The following is a 20,488-nucleotide window of genomic DNA, read 5'->3' on the forward strand; positions in this document are numbered from 1 at the left end:
AGGCGAGGCTCCTTATCCCGGCAAGCACTGCGCTTCACGCAGGAGGTTGTGCCGCCGCTCTTCCCTCGCCAGGCCCTCTGGGAATCGTAGTCTTTGGGATGCACGGCCGGCTGGAGCGAGATTTGCGGCCATCGCGATACCCGCGCGAGCGGTTGCCGCGATACGGCGGCGCTCCCCGCGGGCTGATGGCGGCTGAGGGGCGCGGTGAGGGGACGGGGCCCTCCCGGGCGGTCGCGGCGCTGGCTCCGCGCTGCTGTGCGGCTGGGATGGGCTCCTTGATGGGCTCCTTGATGGGCTCCTTCGGGGGTGGCGAAAGTTGCCGGGGTTTGTGAGGGACAGCGCGGTTTGGGATTGCTGTAGTGATGGGTGATGGTTTACGGGCCCTCTGTAGATAACCAGAATGAGTATTTGCACCAATTGCTCACTTCCAGTTTGTTTCATTAAAGATTTGCATTCAGATAGTGAAACAATAAATGCTACAAGAATAAGCTGAGAGCTCATTAAACACTGAAAAGAGAGTGCTGCCTCAGCTTACGTTAAGTGGTCTTTCCCGAGCCCTGCCGCTCATGTTCTCGTACCATCCAGTAAGGAAGTACTTTGCAAATTGCTAAAAAAACCGAAACTATCCCCCCCATAACATTGTAGTAAGAGTTATGCTTTAAAGAGTCGGTTTCTCATAGTTTTAAGGACCTTGTGCAAATCAAAGGATGATTTCCTTTCTTACCAGAGAGAAGTTAAAAAGGAAACGAGTATGGCCAGCGGTAACAGACCTCCCACAGCTCGTTCTGCCTTAAGATCAGGAATAGGACTGACCTCTTCATCAAGGCCTGCCTCTTCATCAAGGACTCCGTCAGCAGGCAGAGTAGGAACAGCGGTATGTTAGAAAATATTAAAAATATATCATTAATTTTTATGTCTTTAGATTTGTTTGTTTGTTTTTGCTAATCTTATTTTTTTTAGTGCCAAGACCAGAGTGAGGAGAAGTTTTTTTTTGAGAAGAATTTAAGATTTCAGTTTTGTATAAAGTTTTGCTAATCTTCCCTGGAGGAGATCAGGGACATCCAGCATCCAGAGTTCACCTGGGAGACCTAAATAGCATTAATGTTGCTGATAGATGGAACAATGAACAGCTGCTCAAAAGTAATCCTTACCTTCTACAGCAGACATTCATCTGAAGCTTTGCTTCCTTGAAGAGATGTAAATGCTAAAAGGTTCCTACAGAAAGAGTGAAGAGACTAACTGAAGTTTTTAACTGCTTTTGCAATTGCTTAAGGATAATAAAGTTATATTTCAGACTTGGTAGATTTTTCATTTGTATTTTTATAGATGCCTCCTAGTACAGGAAGACCTGGTTCTCGTGGTGGTTCTTTGACTCCTGGAGGAGTCTTATCATCTCAGATTAAAGTTGCAGACCGCCCAGTGACTCAACAGGGATTAAGTGGAATAAAAACTGCAGTGAAAGGTATTTTATACTGAAAATAACCCTCAAGATGTCTGCAAACATTTTGAAAGAATATTTAGGTTTTTAAAGGGAAGCTTTTCATCATTGTGTAAATTGCAGAGTGAGGAGCTGTGATTAAAAGGAGGAGCAAAAAGAAAGAGAAAATTAAAGCGTCCCTCTTTCTGTGATTAGTCTTGGTAGCCAAAGATAAGCATTTTTCTGTAACTGAGCTGTCTTTAAAAATAATTCAAAAGTATAAAACAAGGTTATTGTGTCTTCTTCCGTCACTACAGAATACTTAAAATACTCTGTTACATCGTAACTATTTTTATATTTGTATTAGTAATGTTTATCTTCACAGCAGTCCAAAAATGTCTTCTTTTTAAAAATTACATAATAACTATATAGGGACACCAAAAGATATTGTACATTTTTTAATGTAAATTTTGCAAATTGTTTTCCTAATTTACAGTTCATCTAAAGCAAAATATCATATTGCTTTCTTTTATCAGGTCCTCAGAGACAGATAATGGATAAAACGTACTACCTTGGCGTGCTGAGGTATGTCTTAACAGCACACATTTAATGGTCTGTTCCCTTTCAGACACAGAGTTGCAGCTTGAAAATAGCATTAAATAAGTGGTGTTCATGTATAATGAACTTTTATAGGAGTGCTGCTGTAAAAGTGAAGGTTATTTGCGTATAGATATTCTGTAGGACGAAAGGAAGTAGATTCCCTTGAGCTTTTCTTGTTAGGCTTGCTAAGTTAAATACTCTCTCACAGTGTTAGTAAGGGGAGGGTTAGTGATTCTGAGCTTCCAGCTCCAATGTTTATTAGGTCTGATAGCTCCATTTCTAACAAGTACCATTGCAAAACAAAAATTTTTTATTATACATTTCAGATTATTTGCTTGGATTATACATTCAGCTAGCAATGGCAAAGGCAAGACCTTGTGCAAACTATTGCATGCAGGATTTTATCAGTTGCTCGTATTAGGACTAATTGTTGAATAATTAGTCCTAAAATATGTAATTTTAAATATGGATGGTACCCACATTCTGTGAAATTAGACTGTGGTTTTTTTATTTCCACATTTGTTTTGCCAGCAGAGACAAAAAGCTAATTAAAACATTTTATTTCATACCAAGGTTTTCCAGCAGCTACTTAGGACTTTAATTGATACAACCATTTTGCTTTTTTCTGCACTTACGTCTCCTTAGAAATGCTGAGTTGAAACAAAGTGCAGTGTGAGAGATACTAATTGCAAACATCCTATCGTAAAATGTGTTTACTGTTTTAGCTGTGCTTTAGTTGGATATCCAAATGTTGATGATTCTTTTTTCTTTATTTTTTTCAGAAGTAAAATAAATGAACTTACAACAGAAATTAACAAGCTGCAGGAAGAAGTAGAATTGTACAAGCAAGAGAAATCTGTCTATTTGTCCTATGAAAAACGGTGAGATAAATTGCAGCTAATGCAGCGCTAACTTTCTAAGTCACAAGACTGTTTTCGAGTATTGAGCAGGCTTCAAGGAATCACTAAGTAGTTGTTTTTTTCATTATTTTATTTTTAATTTTAATTAATAATAATTTTTCATTATTTTATTTTATGTGCAAATCTTTACCATCTGAAGTTTGACCTTTTTGTTTCATATTTAGGGCAGAGGCTTTAGCTGGTGAAATCAAAGATTTTCAAGGTCAACTAGCAGACTACAACATGGTATGCTGCTGTCGAATTTTGATACTGAATGCTCCTATTTATTCTCTTGCTGCTTGTGCTTTATTCTGAATAATTTTTTGACCTTTCTATGTGAAAATTTACTAGTTAATACTGCCTTTATTCAGTTATTGGCAAGGAAAGAGATGGAAACAGGTAAACAAAAAGTGTACTATACATTGGGAGAAGCATCTGCATATGGATTTAAGAAACTGGTGTTGTGCAATATTTCAGTGCTTAGAACAGCGACATATAATGATGATTATTTCTAAAAATGACATGTCATCTATTCAGATTGCCAAATCATGTTTTTTCCAATTGCAATAACCAAAATTTGCTATTTTCATGAACCTTTTGTCTGACTTTGGGGGTTTTTTTTAGGAAAAGGAGAGCAGTAACACGTTGGAATTCTTTCTTGTTTCAGGTTGTGGATATACTTAACACCAGTACAGATATGGCAGAAGTGATCCGTGATTACAATATGGTAAGAATAAGGATATTTGCTATGCTTTAACAATGAAAGGATGTGTTACTTTCTTGGTGCTTTGAATGTGTGACATATATAAAAAAGCCATTTTTTTCAAATTAAGTTATTCATAATGTTGGCAACATGTTAGCAGTAAGAAAATTGCCTGAAGTCTTGTGTTAACTGTCCCATGATGGTTTTTTGTGATTTACATCTGAGAAGGCTGTTGTCACCCCAAATTATGAGTGTTAAATTATCTTTTTTATTTTTTGGGAGCACAAAACACTAGTCTTAGCCAAATTTAAGCAGACTGTACTGCCTTGTAAAGCTGCCTGATCTTCTGGACATTAATTTCTCTTTTATCTTCAGCCTTCTAAATGTCTCCAGTGTAAAAATATTAACTAGGTCTCTGACATAGCCACCGCAATATCGAAGAGTTTTGTTCTTCCTTTGCTTTCCTTGTTTATTTCTAATACAGCCTTTTAAGTGTTAAGGCATGAATGGCACTATGCAGATTTTATTTCTTATGATCAATTTTTCCATAAACAAAAGAAACCAGTTTCAGTAAAGGTTGTTTTGGTAACTTGAAAGATCACCTGAATATTTCTTGGTCAAAATAACTTTTTTTTTTGTTTGCATTTGGTTGAATAATAAAGGTACATGTCTGTGTCATAAAGAGAAGAATGCTTTTCATCCCATCTGTGTGGTTTTAAACAGTATATTAGGAAGTGTTTCAGGAATAAATCCCACAGAAATAGGAGGTGAATCGATTTCTCTGGAAGTATTTAGAAGATGTGTACATGTTGTTGTGGTTTGTTTGTGGACTTGTCAGTGCTGAGTTAAGGGTTAGACTTGATGATCTTAAGAGGCATTTTCCAACCTATATGATTCCATGATTTATTACAAACTTGATTGTATTTTATTTTATTTTTTTTTAAGTTAAAGGTTCAGAATGACCGAGACACTCAGAATATAGATAAAATTTTCACAGAAAGACAAGCGTAAGTAAATTTACATGTATGTTTTTCATTTTTGAATAACTCAACTTCTCATAACTCAGCTTGGGAAAATTGAGGTGTTACATGCTACCATACCAGTGCAATGCGTGTGAACAATTTCAAGATGATAAACGTTAGTGCCAGGTTGTAGTTGGAGTTCCTAGCATTAAACTCTAGTAACTCTTCTGAAGATAGTTACCCTGCCATCCAGGAAGGGCTAGGTGGCACTAGAGACTCCTGTCTTTTTGCAGTCTGCTGTCAAGTTCTGGGAGTTTTGTTGTGGAGCAGCAGAGTGAAGAAAGCAAGCAGGGAAGTAGACCTTTGCTTGGCTAGTAACGTAGGTTTGTGCAGAGGGACAGATGAGGATGGTGAGATGCTTGAAATAAGAATTTGTAAGCCATGAGAATGGCTTGTGTAGTGATAGGCTGAGAGTGAGTTTTTGGGGTAGTTAAATTAGGGACAAGATAGGTGCAGGAGAAGATATGATCCTGCTTGTTGCCAGTGAAAGCAATCTCAGCAATGAGATTTTATGTATCAATAACCACTCCAAAGCAAAAAATTTACCAGTTAATAATGTCACATTGTATTAATACTGTAGGTTTCAACAGCTCACAAGTTTCTCTGTTCCACCCTGAAAGAATTAATTTTTAAGTGTTAAGAAAATATGAAGAGAAAGTACTTGCTTCAGTAGCAATGCAGTAAGGATAATTTTTTATTGCACTGTACATACACATTTTTGGGAATACAGCAGTTGGTCTTTCTTGCTGTGCTAATTTGGGTCAAAAAGTACCCAAATGCTCCCTTCTCTGATTGTGTTAGTTTTACCTAATAGACTTCAGAGCTGTTACAGCTCTGATTGATTTGGAGCCAGCCCCTAGTCTGGCTGTGGTCTGCTTCAGCATTTTAGAGAAATTATTTTTCTCTTCTAGACCTCTTCACAATGCAGCATTAATAATTATGCCAATTTCACCTGCTACTTTGTGCATGTTAAAGAATATATAGTAAGCCCCCCAATATAAGTAGCCAAATATGTTTTTATAAAAAGTGGATTATGAGTATTTTTGCAAGTTCTAAAGTATTTGTTGTGCCAATAGTGCATGCGTGTGACCCCATTTTTTTAACTTCCTGATTGATGCAGCAAAATCTTTTCAAGAATTTGGCAAGATGAAAGGAGATAGGCTGCATTCTGTATTGCATGTAATAAAGCATAAAATTGAAGTACAAGTGTACTACATTTTTTAAATGTCAGTTCAACATCCATTGTTTAAGACATTAACGCTCCTCATTTACATAAATATCTATGTATTTATCCTCAATAAATCCATCTTCTTCATCTCTACATGCATGAACTTTCTCAAATATTACAATGGGTTCTTCACTGCTTGTGCCCGATGTTGAAGAAGGACTCATGTCAGCTGAGAACTCCTGTTCAAACATCTCTGAGTCATTTTCTTCCAGACGACGGTGACGGTAGCTGATCAAGTAGTGATACCATGCCGGGCATTTTACAGCAGTGAGAATCAAGAGTGTGGTGCCTAGGACAAACCCTAGGACGCCTGCTAGGAAGGTCCAGCTTTTGCCAACAAGCGGTAACTCTTTAAAAAAACAGGAAAAAAAGAAGAGTAATCTTCATGAGGAATACTAGTAAGAGTTCAAGTATGATTTTTTTCATAGTTAAATTGAAAATTCACCAAGTAAACGTTGGTAGGGGAATGACTGAGTGTCTCCAGAGCTTTGTTGTTGCTGTGTTGTTAGGGAGTCAGTAACAGAGACTAATAATGTATGTGCATAGTATGTTTCCCAGCAATATAAATCTACCTTGCATATTTATAAAAAATAATTGTTTCAAAGTCTATTTCAAAGACAAAGCTCTGGGGGCATATAAAAGATAATAAATACATATAAATATTTTTTTCCAAAAGTTAAATTCCAAGAATAACCTTTGGAAAAAAATAATCAGTAATTGCCTTCAAATTCTATTTCCCAGGCTTTACTTTTTATATGATGATAATGTCTGAACCCTAAAATATCATGCCTTTTATTTGGCATATCCTTTCAGCTGTGCTTCTTTAACAATAAAAATTTCAGTAAACTGTAGTTGCAAGTAGTTTTTATCTAGAAGCTGCTTTTGTGTACTTGCCACTACCCTATAAGTAAATTATAAGGTGATACAGCTAAAGAAATGTGTCACAGTGGTAAGCTTATAACTTGTGTATATATCTGTAGATAATTTTCTTGCTTTAACCAGAAGAAGGAAGTAAAGCATTTCAGGATGGAAGGGTTAACTGACATGTCAGATTAACATTGAAAGGTGAGGAGACTATCACTGAAATTTCCAGAGAATGTGTAGCAGGCACATTCACATCCTTTATACTGAGCACAGTTAGGATGGGAGTAAAATCTGTAAGTTCATGCTATCATGTTTTAGAAAGACAACTACATCTAGAAAGCAGTTATTTTGGAAAAAGCAATTTTTTTTGAAAGTTGTTTCCCTAGTTCTGTTAGGCAGAGATCTAGACAATTATCTGAATTTTAGGGCTTTGAAATTTCATCATCATTTTTTAGTATAATTTGAGAGTTGTGGGGTTTATCTGTTTTGAACACCTACTCAATAGACCTTAATATTCACTGCAATGTCAGTGACTGTTTACCAGGACATAGAGATATGCCTGCTTTGTAGCCCTGGCTTTTATGGAAAAGTCAGAGTGTACTAGGGATGCAAAACACTATAAAGTCATTGAACAGCAAGTCAAACAGCTCATAAGCAGTAAAGTGAAATATCTGTGTATTACCTGCACGTGTTCCATTGTTTCCAGTGATGTTGTTTGGAGTCAGAGCTGTTAAGGCACTACTTCTAAGATTAACAGGAGGAGTGGAAGTTACAGGGTTTTCTAAAGGAGTATTTTCAATTATGCAGTCAGCTGGTTGGATAGCTGCCATCTTGATGGAGATTTTTTCCATGTTTGGGAATGTACATGTGGTGTTGCTTTCATTTTCTGTGAATGTGAGCAGTGAAAAGGCTATGAGATGCTGGTAATTTTTTGGCACTTGAAAAAAATCTCATGGATAGCTATTGTATTACTGTATAATATGGGTAAATTGATGATTGATTTTATCCACATCAGAAAAAAAAGCACAGTAAAGTTATTTGATGTAAAAAAATATTAAATGCTGCTCTTACCAAAACTTACCCAATGTCACATTGGAGGCAGTTAGCCATATCTGTAAGTCAAGGAGGTCACAGGAGCAGATCCATGGGTTTCCAGCTAAAGCAATTTTAGTCAGTTTAAAGGATGATTTTATATGAAAATATTTCAGAAAATTATACTGTAGATTTAAAACTCTCAGACTTTCTAGAGAAGTAAATGTATCAGAATCCAGTTGAGCAATCATGTTATAGGATAGATTCAACACTGAGAGTTGATGTAATCCTGAAAATGCTGCTTTATGAACTGTGCTAATACAGTTGTTGCTAATATCCAGAGTAATGAGATTTTTCAGATTGTAGAAGCTGTTATTGTTCAGTACAGTAATGTTGTTTTCATTCAGATAAAGTTCAGTGAGGTTAATAAAACACCCAAGAATCTCTTTGTCATGATCTTCTAAAGTGATTTTGATCTTTTTGAGGCTTAATTTAGTAACATTTTGAAAAAGGTTGAGGGAGATATTAAAGAGGTTCTTTGCCGACTCCTCACAAGCAACCTGTTGAAAAAAGAGAATGACAACAATTAAATACCATAGAAAAGTCTGCTAAAGATGGTGTCTCAGTGAGGTTTCTTAAAGGCAAGAGAAACTGATCTTCTATTTTTTAATGCTGTCACTTTAAAAGAAAAGTTATATTGCTCTTCATTAAGTTTTATCTACATCTTTCTTAATTAACTCATGGTCTGGTGAGAGAGTGGAATGAATCCTCCTAGTGTCTAGAGACCTGATGTTCCAGACGATTTAGTGCTTAGATATATGAGTCTTTATGTGATGATCATCCAAAATGTAACCAGTTTGTCATACCATTTTGGAATTAATATTAATATTTGGAATGTATTATTTGTTGGGTATAAAAAGAATTCCTTTCCTACATAATCTGGAAAGAAGGTGTCATAGAGGAGATCTACTCAAGACTGTAAATGAATTAAAATATAGTTTCTAAACTGTTTTTTTCTTTTTAATTTACGTTTACTCTTAATTTAAAATAACATGTTTAGAGCAGACCTTCAACTAAACTTTTGTTATATATATGTATGCTATGGCACTTAACTTCATTTTGGTTTTCTGTGTTAAAGGTTAGCATAGCTAGAGTCTTTTTTGATTTGAGTCTTTACTCTCAATACCTTGAAATATTTTTGTTTTCTGAAAAGAGTATTTAAATATGTAAAGAGGCATTCCTATTGTTTGGAAGAATTTGAGATACAAAATAATCTCAAATATGCTTCAGTGTTATTTACCCACTTACAATGACTATCATCAGCTAATTGTCCATTACACAGAAAACCACTTCTTACTTGCATTTTTGTATTTCTTTCTTCAGGACTTTTATGTTTATGAAACAGTTTTTAAAATGCCTTCTACTTCAAGTGTATCTTTCAAAAGTAAGGGTAGTTCAGATCAATGTAAAACTTACGGTTTGGGATGTAATGTTGCAGTCAGCAGTGACTGGATTCAAAAACAATGTTCCAGCCCAGATCACAAGCCAATAGAGTTTCATGTTTGATGCCTAGTAAAAAACAACACTTTTACATATCAAGACCAGAATTATACCTGTGTCTTCTCTAGTGATTGTTTAAGAAATTAATAGATACAGTTATTTCAATGATAGTTTAATAAATTTTGTTCTACATAAATCATAAATACTTTGTAATGCAAAATTAATTGAAAAAACAGGGATTATCAGAATTAATAAATTCAGCTTTCACTTAATTGAGCCAAACCTAAAATCCAGTCTGCAGACTGTATCAGCAACTAGAAAAGGGATTGATTAGACAGGTTAATAGAGAAGAGTATCATAAATGTATAAAACAAATTGGCAGGCTGTACTCATTATTATCCCTGTTAAAGCAGTTATGCGTACTGGAAGGCTATGATTGGAGTAAACTGCAGAAAGTATTGAAACTTGCTTGCTTTCCCCATACAATTTCTCTTGTTGCTCTGACAGAGGCAGAGTGCTCTACTAGAGAATTGTTGGTTTCTCCAGTCAGATTTCTTTTACATTCTTATGTAAGTTACTAAGCATTTTTGTGAATATTTACTTAGAAGATAAATCTTTTCATCTCTTTCTTGTCCATAATGTAACCTATAACATGACATAAACTGGCACTTTTCTGTCATGAAGGTATAGTTGTTGCTCTGATCTTTGGAACTAATTAAACATGGTTCAATCTCTGTTGACAGAATTCTTGTATAGATTCAAGCCTTATTTTTTGAAAGTTAGGAAAGCTCCTACAAATGGTATTTACTGTGACATTAACATCTCTCAAAGAAAGGATCTCTCAGTCATTGCCTTTGAATCAGACACTATTTGTAGTGGCTACTAATTTTGAGCAGAAATGTTACACCATATCTGTGAGATGTTAAGTTAGTCCCTCTTTATGCCATTCATTATACTTGAGTGAAAATGTTATGTAAAAGGTAATGAACCTTTAATTTTTCCAGTTTTTCTTAATTAATCTTTTCTTATCTGAAAAGATAGGGTGTCAAGTTAATATTAGTATCTCCTTGCCAGATTTCTATCTTGCAAAGTAATAGAAACGCAAAAGGTAAAGTGTAAGATACTTGTTTAAAGTGAGCTGTACAGAATATTCACTGAATTTAATAGAAAAGAGTGGAGGAAATTACATGAGGAAGTTTAATTACAAACAATGCTAAACATAGGCAGCCTGTCAGATTTACAAAACCTCCACCAGTCCTTAAAATGAGTGCTGGAAGGCCTTTGCTGATCATAATGAAATAAATGAGGTCATAGAACAAACTGATTAAGTCTATTTGATAACTTTTATATATGTGCATGCCAGAGGATTGACCTTATTCACCTAAATTGAATCAGCCTGGAAATTTCATAACTTCTTGGAAAGAAGAGGAAGATAAATGCCACTTAAAATGCTCTGATCCATTGTGTATTTCTACTTCTGTCAGAAACTTATACTGAATACAGAGGGAGTTCATAAACCTTTTACCATTTAGCCATTATCCCTGGCAGGGATAAGGGGTGCTAGCAGCAGCCCCTGTGGAATTATGTTCTGTATTAAGTTTTGCACTTGTCAGTGGTGGTACTGGTGGCCTGCATGTTTTTTTACTCAGTTTGTGTCTTGTTAATGGAAGACATGATGCTCTTTGAGAACTCCCAAAATGGCCATTTTAACATCTGGATCTTGCAGCATATTTGTACTTTAAAGATACTGCTTCCTATAAGTTCAGAAACAGAGCAGATCTTAACCTGGCAATTTATAAATACAGATTAATACTATTATTGAAGTCTTCAGATTAGAAGACAAGAGCTGTCTTAAATAGAATGGGAAAATATATTAGGTATTGTTTTTAATGTTAATCTGTACATTAATAAGTTGAAAAATCTAAGTTGCACATATTACAAAACATAACTCCTAGCTCTTACTTAAGTTTCTGCTGAAAAGGTAGGGATTTCTTACAAATGTGACTACCTGCATTTTTTGTGCGTGAACCTGTGTAATCAGTAAAAGAACAGGAAAGAATCTGTAATTTTAGTTGCAGTTTAGCATTTTACTGGAACCAGTTTTTATGAGCTGCTGCTTAAGCTAAGTGCTTTGAAAAGAGACTTAGCCTGGCAAAACACTGGCAATACATTGGTAGCACTTTGATATTTCCTTGTAATTAGAAGAGCCTTCTTAAAAATTTCTTTCTGAGAACTTTGAAAACGATATGATTTAAAGATAATGTAATTAATTTTCTGGGAAGGTGATTGTGTTTATAGAATTGATCTGGTTTTCAGAGTCTGTTCCCCAGCTTTTTAATGGAGTAGAATTTACTTAACAACTCAGCATGTCCAAGGTTCATAGTAATTCCTGAAATTTTAATGTACTTTGAGTAGGGTTGGCTTCCTGTCTAGCAACCAAGTTACAGTAATAAATCTTTGCCTGCATTTTGAATTAGACTTGCCAAGTATCTTACCTTTTGGTTGCTTCTGAGAGGTATCGTATGTACACATGTGTAGATTTTTCAGTGTGGTGGCAAGAAATAATATGGTGAAACAGCACTTTGTTTTTCTTCAACCTTTGTACCTGATGAATAACCAGGCAGTGTAAAAAAATAATAAACCTAGAAAATCCTTAGCAAAAGATTGACTAAGTTGAGCAACTTCTTATAATCATCTTGGATTTAATTGGATCAGCAGCCAATAGGAAAGTCTAACTGTAGTATGCTGAAGTGTCAAGTTCCAGATCGTAGAGGAAGCAGTGAGTTTAAATGCCACAGGTGATTTACAAGCAAGTTGAGTTACAATCAGTTAAAGAAATTATGGAGACAGAAAAAGACTTGCATTTTTAATTTGATCATTCATCAAATGAAGAAAACGTCAGGATGTGTGCATACCAAAGTGAAGCTTCCTAGTAGCTAGTTAACTCCATTTTAATACTTGTGTTTTGGAAATATCATTGTCAGAGGAGCTGCAGGGTCATAGATAAAGGTCATTATTTACAGAGAATTATGTGCCCTGTAAGGATGTCTGTAATTAGGGCTGTATTTCAGGAAGTTATAAAAACAAATCATACTTTCTCTGGAGTGAATTTCTATGTACAGGTTGAAAAAAAGGGATTATATTAATATACAAGTGCTGTGTCCTATGCATTTTTACTTGCATTAGTACTCATTCTGTCCAGTACATATCACCAAACTACAGAGCAGTTCATCTCCTTTCTATCTCCATTCCTCTCCAATATGTGGCATTATAAATTGTTTTACTTCACTATGTCTTTGTTGTTATTGGTGCTTTTGTTTTGCACAATATCTCAAAACATTCTACAATTTTTCCAAGCCTCATCCCTGATTCAACTTCATGCATAGTGTTCAAATTATTTCTGGTAATGAATTGTATTTCTGTGACAGCCATTGCTAATTTTTTTTATTGCCTCTTGAAAAATCATTAAGTTGCAGCCTCCCCTCACAAGGTTTCTGCCAGAGAAGAAGCGTCACTGTAAGTCAGACATTTCTAGTCTCAAGGACATGCTGGATCATCTTGAAGTATTTAGCCAGGAGTATATATCATGTAAGAAAAGGAGAATTGCCTCATGTAAAGAGGCTACATTGTAATGTGTCCACACACTTTAAATAGAGGGGGCTGGAAAAAAAAGTTTCTTTCCTTGTCCTGTCTTGCACACTTTAAATCTCTGGCAAAGATGAGAGAAATCCTATAGAGCTTGGAGACCTCACTGCCCTCAAGTGTGGTGTTGCTATACATGTAGAAAACTGTATTCCCACTCTTTTGAAGGTTCCAGCGATCTCCAGGAAAGGCACTGTGTTTGTATTCAAATACAAGATCCCTCTAAGCCATATTACAATGTCTCCAGGAGAATTACATCTGGAGTGGAGATTTCTTCTGAAAATCAGCACCCTTAGCATTTTGTTGAATTTTTTACTGCACTTTCTCAATTTTCTTTCTTCCATGTCCGCAGTTGGGCTTGATTTGAGAGAAACTATCACTGCTAAGACCTTGCAACAACTTTCCTAGGTCCACACTGAGGCATGAGGCGCACTCAGTAAAAAAGTAACATGAAAGCTCCCTGACATCTCCTAGCTCCATGCCTTCCAAAAGGTCTTGGATCAAACTACTGATGTAGCTTAAAAAAATCTCTTTTCCATTAACACATGTAACATAATTAACCATTTATAAACTGTTGTTCGTGCAGTGAGGGACTCATATTTGGAGTAGGTCTGTATAAATTAGTGTTAGTTTCGAGAGGGTATTAAATTTAATGTCACGTTACAACTATCCAGTATTTCTTATACAGTCCCAGTGCACTCAAAATTTGCCAAACTAAGTGGGAGATCATGATTTTTATTTGTTTCATCATCATCAGGTCCAAAGCATTTTTGCTGCATGGCCTGCTAACCTGACAGAATTGCTACATAATATCCTCAATGTCTTGGAGATTGTGGATCTTTCATCTAAGCTGGTTGGAAGTGGTTACATTTTTGAAACTCTTGAGAATTCCTTGTAAGTGATGAATACTGTGGGATAAGGCTGAGAGAACTGTCATTGTTTAATCTCCAGAAGAAAAGGCTTAGTGGATATTTTATCAAAGTAAATACCTGATGAGCAGGGGTTGAGAAGATGGAGCTGATCTCAGTGATCCCTAAGGGCAGGAGAATGACTGAAAATTAAGAACAGCAAAGTCCCTTTAAATATCAGGGAAAACTCTTCTGTTTGTAAGAGTAAACAAGCATCAAAGCTTTGCCCTAAGCAATGGATATACATTGTGGTATATCCATCCTTCAAGATACTGAAAACCTAAAAAAGACACTGACACCTGCTCTAGGTGACAGTGCTTCGCGTAGTGTGCAGGTTGGACCAGACAACCTTCAGAAGTCCATTCCAATGTCAGTTCTGCCCTGCTTCTGTCGCAGACATTTCTCCACAGAAATCCTTTCTTTCCGATTTCTGTGTCTTCGGGAGGCCAGAGGCCTCTGAAGACAAGGTAAACAATTATTATCAGCTGCTGGGGAATGCAACAGGGGCACCTGTTTTGATTGGTGATTGGTTCATGTTTTATGTTTATAATTAAGGGCCAATCACCAGTGCAAGCCAGGGGATTGAGTCCTTGGCCACAGCTTTGTTGTGGATTCTTTTCTATCTATTCTTAGCTTAGCCTAGCTGCTCTGCAAAACCTCTCTCTATATTCTTTCTAGTATAACTATAATGTATTATATCATATATTAATAAGTCAAGCCTTCTGATTCAAGAAACAAGATTCACCGTCTCTCTCTCACCAGCCGCGCCCACTCAGGTGTGGTAATATGCTTCTACAATATTTTCATTATTTCCTTACCCTGAAATTATCATTGTGCAGTTCCACTATTTTGCCTCATCTCTTAAACTTGAGGTCATTTTTGTCTGCACTCTTTGATTCAATAGTATCATTTACACAATTTATAACTTGTCATCTTGCAACTCAGGAAAAGTTAATGAAAAACAGATGAAGAAAAGTCCTGCAGGAAGGTATTTTGCCGATTTTGTAATTTTTAACAGGAGAAATCGCTCTGGAAACAAGCAAACCATTATAGCAATCTTTCATGAACAATGAAGGGAATTAAGGTACACTCTTCAGGGTCTCAGTTTTAATTTCCTTTAAGTATGTTTTCAAGTTGACTCTCTAGCTTTCAGGAATTTCACAGAAATTACTAGACTTATCATAAAACAGTGAGAACAGTTCTTTATGTGTTCTTTAAATCTGCTAAGACAGTTGCTTGTAGCTCACTATAGCTGGAATGGTAAAGTTTTTGAATTTGCAAGCTATCCATTTTCTAACAAGAATAAAGTCCTGATTCAAGAATGTAAAAAATATCAAATGTCCTAATTAATGCATAGTTAAAAAACTACACTACTCAGACCTCTGAAACCACTCTCCATTCTAAAGTAATTAACAATTCTTTGCAAAAAGTAATCTGTTCATCATCATCATCTGATGCTGTCAAATCCTGATATCTGTATTATGTTTTCTTTATGTGCTTTCACAAATTTCATATCTACTTACTTTCTTCAAACTGCTTGTTGTTACTCCAGAAATTTCCTGATTGAGAGGTAGTACCATACTTTTGCAAGTGTTGAGACCAATGCAGATAGACAGTATGGGAGTGTTGGAAAATACCATGTGGGTATTATAAAGGCAGAGAATTCTTCATCTTCTCTACATTTTGTGAACGTTTGTATTGCTAATTCAGTTCCAAGAAGATTGGATACAAGTTGGTAACACCCTTTTATAGCATCTAGACTTTTTCTGTTACACTGAGCATGTCAGTGAAGCTAAGGAGTACTGGAGTTTGAAATAAGTGTTTACAATATGTATTTACCAGTAAAAGTTACAAAAACATTATATTTTTACAGCACAGAAAAGTTAATTCAAGCTGTAGAAGAAGATATCGAGCGTGAAAAGATTGTGGCAGATGACATAATGAAAGACATGTCACAGGAAAATCAGGCTAAATATCTGGAGATAAAAGCTGCTAATGAGAAACTCTCCCAGGTTGGCTTGTTCCATTATGCTTACCTAAAATATTTCTTAAATAGGCTTTTTGGGGTTTAGATAAAATTTAAATACTGATGAAATTGACAACAGACTAATACAATAAAAAAGCTTGCTGGTATCTTAATCAATTGTAGAAGTACCTGGAAATTAGGCAATTGGCTGAGACCAAGTGCTTTGCCTTCTTGTATTTCATGCTTTAGGAAGAAATAATGTTCACAATTTTCTGTTTGAATTTAGGGTTTGACATGCAGTTTTTAAAAGCCATTGGGATACTTAGATGTTTCATCATGTGTAAAAAGCAGGAGAAAAGGAAAAATAACCCCAGCAATTTTTGTAGTTCACTTCAGTAGAAAGTTTTCTTCTTGTGTAAAAAAGTGAATCTGACTAGCTTTTTCTAATATTACTATTATTATTGTTATTGTTATTATTGTTATTGCATGTCTGAATGTATAAAAAAAAAATAACTGGGCTGTATAAAATGTTTGTTACTTCACTAATCTGTATGTTAACAACAGGAGTAACACTTCTAGGCTCCCTGGGACGATCTAGTTCAAGCATGGTGTCTTAAAAGTTCCTCTGTATGGTCTGTACAGAGATGAGTTCCATGTTTCCTATCTGTCTTAGAATAAGCTGAATCAGTAGTCAGGGCTTACCTGTCTCTTTCTGGACTATGAAGAAACTGTCGTGATTCAGATTTTAAAATTTGACTCTAAACTCCTGAAATACAGATAGTAAATTCTACCAGTGGTACTGACTTAAAAAAAAAAAAGTAGAAAAAGTGCAAACAATTTTTTGGTAGTAGCCCAACTGCAAATAACAATGATAAGAGTAATGGAAAAGTTGGATGCTGAAAGCAAGTGTTTACTACATCTGAGTTATGTGAAGGAGCTGGACAGAGTCTTGTGTTACAAATTTTTAAGAGCAGCAATGGGACAGTTTACAGTATTTGATACATACTAAAGTTTAGATCAAAAAATTAGTTAAGTAGTAATTTTTATCTGAATTTTGCATTTTGCTTCCTCTTTAGGAATTGGTTGTTCAACAGCAGGAATTGGATGCACTAAATGTGAAGGAAGAGAGTCTAAGAGCTGTATGTATGATAACAAGTGGTCTCTATACTAACCTTCGCTGAATGCTAGTGTAAAGAATAATACAATCAAAAAAATATGTGTAATTTCTTTTCCCTAAATTTTCAGATACTGTAGGATCATGCTTTAGTATGGAAAGGCAAATCTGCCTTTCTGGTTTCCACTAATAATTTCTAATCAGTTTTGGGTAAAAATATCTTATTGAGGGATTTTTTTTTCATACTAGGTCTTTCATGAATAAAAGGATCTATGACCTGAAGCATATAGTCAGAAAGTATAATTTTCAAATACTGCTAGATATTTTTCAGTCCTTTTGAATGTTGTACATAGTTTGAAATCCCCTGCAACTGTGAAGTAATAAATCTCCTCAGAAAATTGGCCCAAGGAGGAACTTGTAAATCAAGAAGTAACTGATTGGGATATTCTATTCCAGAAAATGAAATATTGACAATATGGATTATGAATTTTACTTTTTATAAAGTACTTTATAAAGTGCTTTTTACTGTCTCTGTGCTTTTTGTAAGAAACAAGCTTCACTTGCAATGTATAGGTAAGTGTTGCTGTACTAAAACATGATTGCCACAATGGTCTCTTCCCATCTGAAAACAGCTAGTAGGTGTTTGCTTTTCCCAACAGGAAATAGCACACTCTGCGGTGAAACAGGAAGCTGTGCAGTTGTATGAAAAGCTCCATGAGCTCAAGGAACATCGAGATCGAATGATTGCTGAGGATAAGAACATGGAGTCTCCACAGGAGGAAAGAGAGAGATTACTAAAGCAGGCAAGAATAGGAAATGTTGTTACGTCAAAGATTCTCCAAGCCAGCATTTTTAGGGGTGATAATACTTGAAAATACTTAGGTTTGAACTTTGCCTTTATCTGTCCTCTAGGCAGTGCAAATAATCTGACATTAAAAATAGTTGGGATATTTCAGGTCCAGCCAAAACTATTGTAGTGGGTTCAGAGGAAGGCTGTGAAGATAATCTCAGGTCTGGAGCACGTCTTCTATGAAGACGAGATAAAAGAGTTGAAGCTGTTCATTCTGGAGAAGAGAAAGTTCTGAAGAGACCTGATAGCAAAGTCCAGTACCTAAAGAAGGCTTATAAAAAAGTGGACGAGTGACTTTTACGCAGGCAGAAAATTATAGGATGGGGGAAACTCTTTTAAACTAAAAGACAGAAGATTTAGACTAGATGTTATGACAAAATTCTTTATTGTAAGGATGGTGAGGTACTGGAATATGTGGATGCCCCACCCCTTGAAGCATTCAAGGCCAGGTTGGATGGGGACCCTGAGCAACCTGATCGAGTGGATGGCATCCCTGCCCATGGCAGGACTGGGGAGTAGAAGGAAGTGTGAGTTGGAAACAGGCGATCTTTAAAGTCTTTTCTAACCTAAACCATTCTATTATTTTAAGAGAACAAATTTGGTATGGTGAGGTTTTCAGGTGGTTCACTTGCTCCTATTCATGAGACATGTTGGTTGGGAAAACTGATCCAGTTGAACAGCTCTTGTAACCTAACTCCAGAGAGTATCCTTGTGAGATACTGAACAGGTATACTAGTCCAGGAGTAATTGGATCAGTTTACAATGGCCTATATTGTAACTGACCATTGATACTTTATAGATTATTGGTCTGAATGACCAATGGTAAGTGTATTTCATTTTTTAAAGTATGATTTTTAACCATTTGGAAGACATAATGCCTAAATCTTCACTTTTTGTTGGACTGTGTCACAAATTTGTGATTTCAAATGCTAATTTTCTATTCTCTGTATTTTGAATTCAGATTTTTATATAATTTTCCTCTTTTCATTTGTAGATTTAATTTTGTATATTAAAGTTGTTGAACTTTTTTGTAGGTTAAAGATGATAGTCAAAAAATTGCAAGCATGGAAAGACAGTGAGTAACTCCATTATACTGTTGCTATAAATTACATGTACACCCTAAAGACACATGGTTGTGTTCCTTCACAAAGTCTATTTCTATAGACTTTTAGAACATCACCACATCTTCAAACCTGTACTAGTCTAACCTTCCACAGAGAATAGAATATGTTCTTCTGTTTCAGGTAAACAAGTTTTGTAGTGATAAGACATTTAGATCTGCATAATAAGATACTTCCATCCCTTAGGAACACGCCTTGAGAATATAGATTTCTAGTAGCACTAATTTAAACTTGCTTAAGGCTGAAGAAGACATTGATTTGTAAGAGATGCTCCTCTGAGACAGCTATGAAATTTAACCGTTATTACACTGCAGTCACATTTTTAAGTTTGTTTATGTGTTCTTAAAGCCTAAGAGTTACAGAAGTACCATTCTAAAGAGTAGTAGGGCATTGCTTCTTGATTCTTAGGTACTGGGTCTTTCCAAAGACTGGCCAGAAAGTCAAGTAAATTTTATAATAAATGTGTTGAGGGGGAGATAAAAAAGTACAATATTTTCTGGTTTTGAGCCTTTTGATTTCTCTTTCTTGAAAGAAAAACTGAGATAATTAATAAAATCTCTTAGAAACAATATTAAATTCTTTTAAGCAATATTTCCAACTAAAATTATTTGTTAATTTTTAATGGATTTTAATTGGATAATGAGTTGTTTAACAGATTTTTTTTAATAAATAACAATAACAAAGAATTATATTTGAGATTTTATGTAGAAATATGTTAAAGGTAGTTTCATTTCACACTTTGATTGATTGCATAGCCGAGTGATTTATTTTGAAATTTCTTAGTGGATTTTACTAAATACAGTTATTGCTGTTTAACAGTTATATTGTACTTCTTTGGAGGTACAACAGTTATGTTGTACTTTAAGAATAGCAACCAGCAGAGGGACTAGTTGAGTAAGTTAAGAATTACTGATGACTCAACAAAAATTGTTTTTTTAATAAAGAGGAGCTACAGAACTTCTATTTAATAAACAGAGGACTAAGTGACAGATGATTTACATATACCTTTTATAATAACAAGAATCCCATTATTCTTTCGGGTTTGATTAAATCTATAGTTTCTATTTTTATTCTTGACTTTTCAGTTTTGTCTAAAATAAAGTAAGTCTTTTACAACACAGTTTTAACCTTGACTTTCATTATCTATTTGTTAGGTTGGCAGAAGTAAAAGAAAAAATAGATTATTTTAAAAAGGTCATTCAACGACTTGATACAGATCTGGAGAACCATCGAGGTAATATGATTAGAGTTGTAGCAGACTATGCAGAGCTGCATCTGATTGTTCTATAACAAACTGTTATACCTAGGAGTTGCTTAAAATTTTGAGGCTTATGCGGTAAGTGAAAACTCATCAACATGAGAAGTTCTGTGCCTACAGATACAGCCTTTTCTTTTCAGACATAACAATTGGGGAGTACCCACCTTTAGTGGTACATTCAACAAGTTCATGTTGGAAATTACCATATAAAATAATAGGACAGCTGGCTGGTTTTCTGTTTTATTTTATTTTTAATATTTTTTGGGAAATAGAAGTTTAACTTACTGGAAGCACTGCAGAACAAACTCATATTTATAAATGCTTTAATTAATTTTACCTTTTACATTGTCTGTTAGACTGTCAG

At 35.2% G+C, this 20,488-nt stretch overlaps 2 protein-coding genes across 3 annotated transcripts in view; one reads left to right on the plus strand and one right to left on the minus strand.

Moving 5' to 3' along the window:
• Window positions 1-133: 133 nt before the first annotated feature.
• Window positions 134-20,488, plus strand: part of IFT74 (intraflagellar transport 74) — a 35,343-nt gene continuing 14,988 nt past the window's right edge. Inside the window, exons 1-13 of one of the 2 annotated variants that reach the window (XM_059492143.1) lie at window positions 134-204; window positions 728-874; window positions 1,327-1,462; window positions 1,954-2,002; window positions 2,800-2,898; window positions 3,102-3,162; window positions 3,584-3,643; window positions 4,565-4,626; window positions 15,689-15,827; window positions 16,858-16,920; window positions 17,555-17,698; window positions 18,780-18,820; window positions 20,021-20,100. In XM_059492143.1, the coding sequence (XP_059348126.1) occupies window positions 752-874; window positions 1,327-1,462; window positions 1,954-2,002; window positions 2,800-2,898; window positions 3,102-3,162; window positions 3,584-3,643; window positions 4,565-4,626; window positions 15,689-15,827; window positions 16,858-16,920; window positions 17,555-17,698; window positions 18,780-18,820; window positions 20,021-20,100 (1,057 nt within the window). In that variant the 5' untranslated portion in view covers window positions 134-204; window positions 728-751. Of the gene's footprint in view, window positions 205-727; window positions 875-1,147; window positions 1,212-1,326; window positions 1,463-1,953; window positions 2,003-2,799; window positions 2,899-3,101; window positions 3,163-3,583; window positions 3,644-4,564; window positions 4,627-15,688; window positions 15,828-16,857; window positions 16,921-17,554; window positions 17,699-18,779; window positions 18,821-20,020; window positions 20,101-20,488 lie in introns of those variants that run through there. The other variant, XM_059492145.1, reaches the window with a different exon arrangement.
• On the minus strand, window positions 5,183-11,856 carry LRRC19 (leucine rich repeat containing 19). Its single transcript, XM_059492553.1, has 5 exons — window positions 11,761-11,856; window positions 9,242-9,334; window positions 7,815-8,325; window positions 7,416-7,619; window positions 5,183-6,218 (listed from the first exon to the last, which is right to left on the minus strand). The coding sequence occupies exons 2-5, from the start codon at window positions 9,323-9,325 to the stop codon at window positions 5,896-5,898; spliced, it is 1,122 nt and encodes a 373-aa protein (XP_059348536.1). The 5' UTR covers window positions 9,326-9,334; window positions 11,761-11,856; the 3' UTR covers window positions 5,183-5,895.

Source organism: Ammospiza nelsoni, chromosome Z (assembly GCF_027579445.1).
Source record: "Ammospiza nelsoni isolate bAmmNel1 chromosome Z, bAmmNel1.pri, whole genome shotgun sequence".
Taxonomy (NCBI): domain Eukaryota; kingdom Metazoa; phylum Chordata; class Aves; order Passeriformes; family Passerellidae; genus Ammospiza; species Ammospiza nelsoni.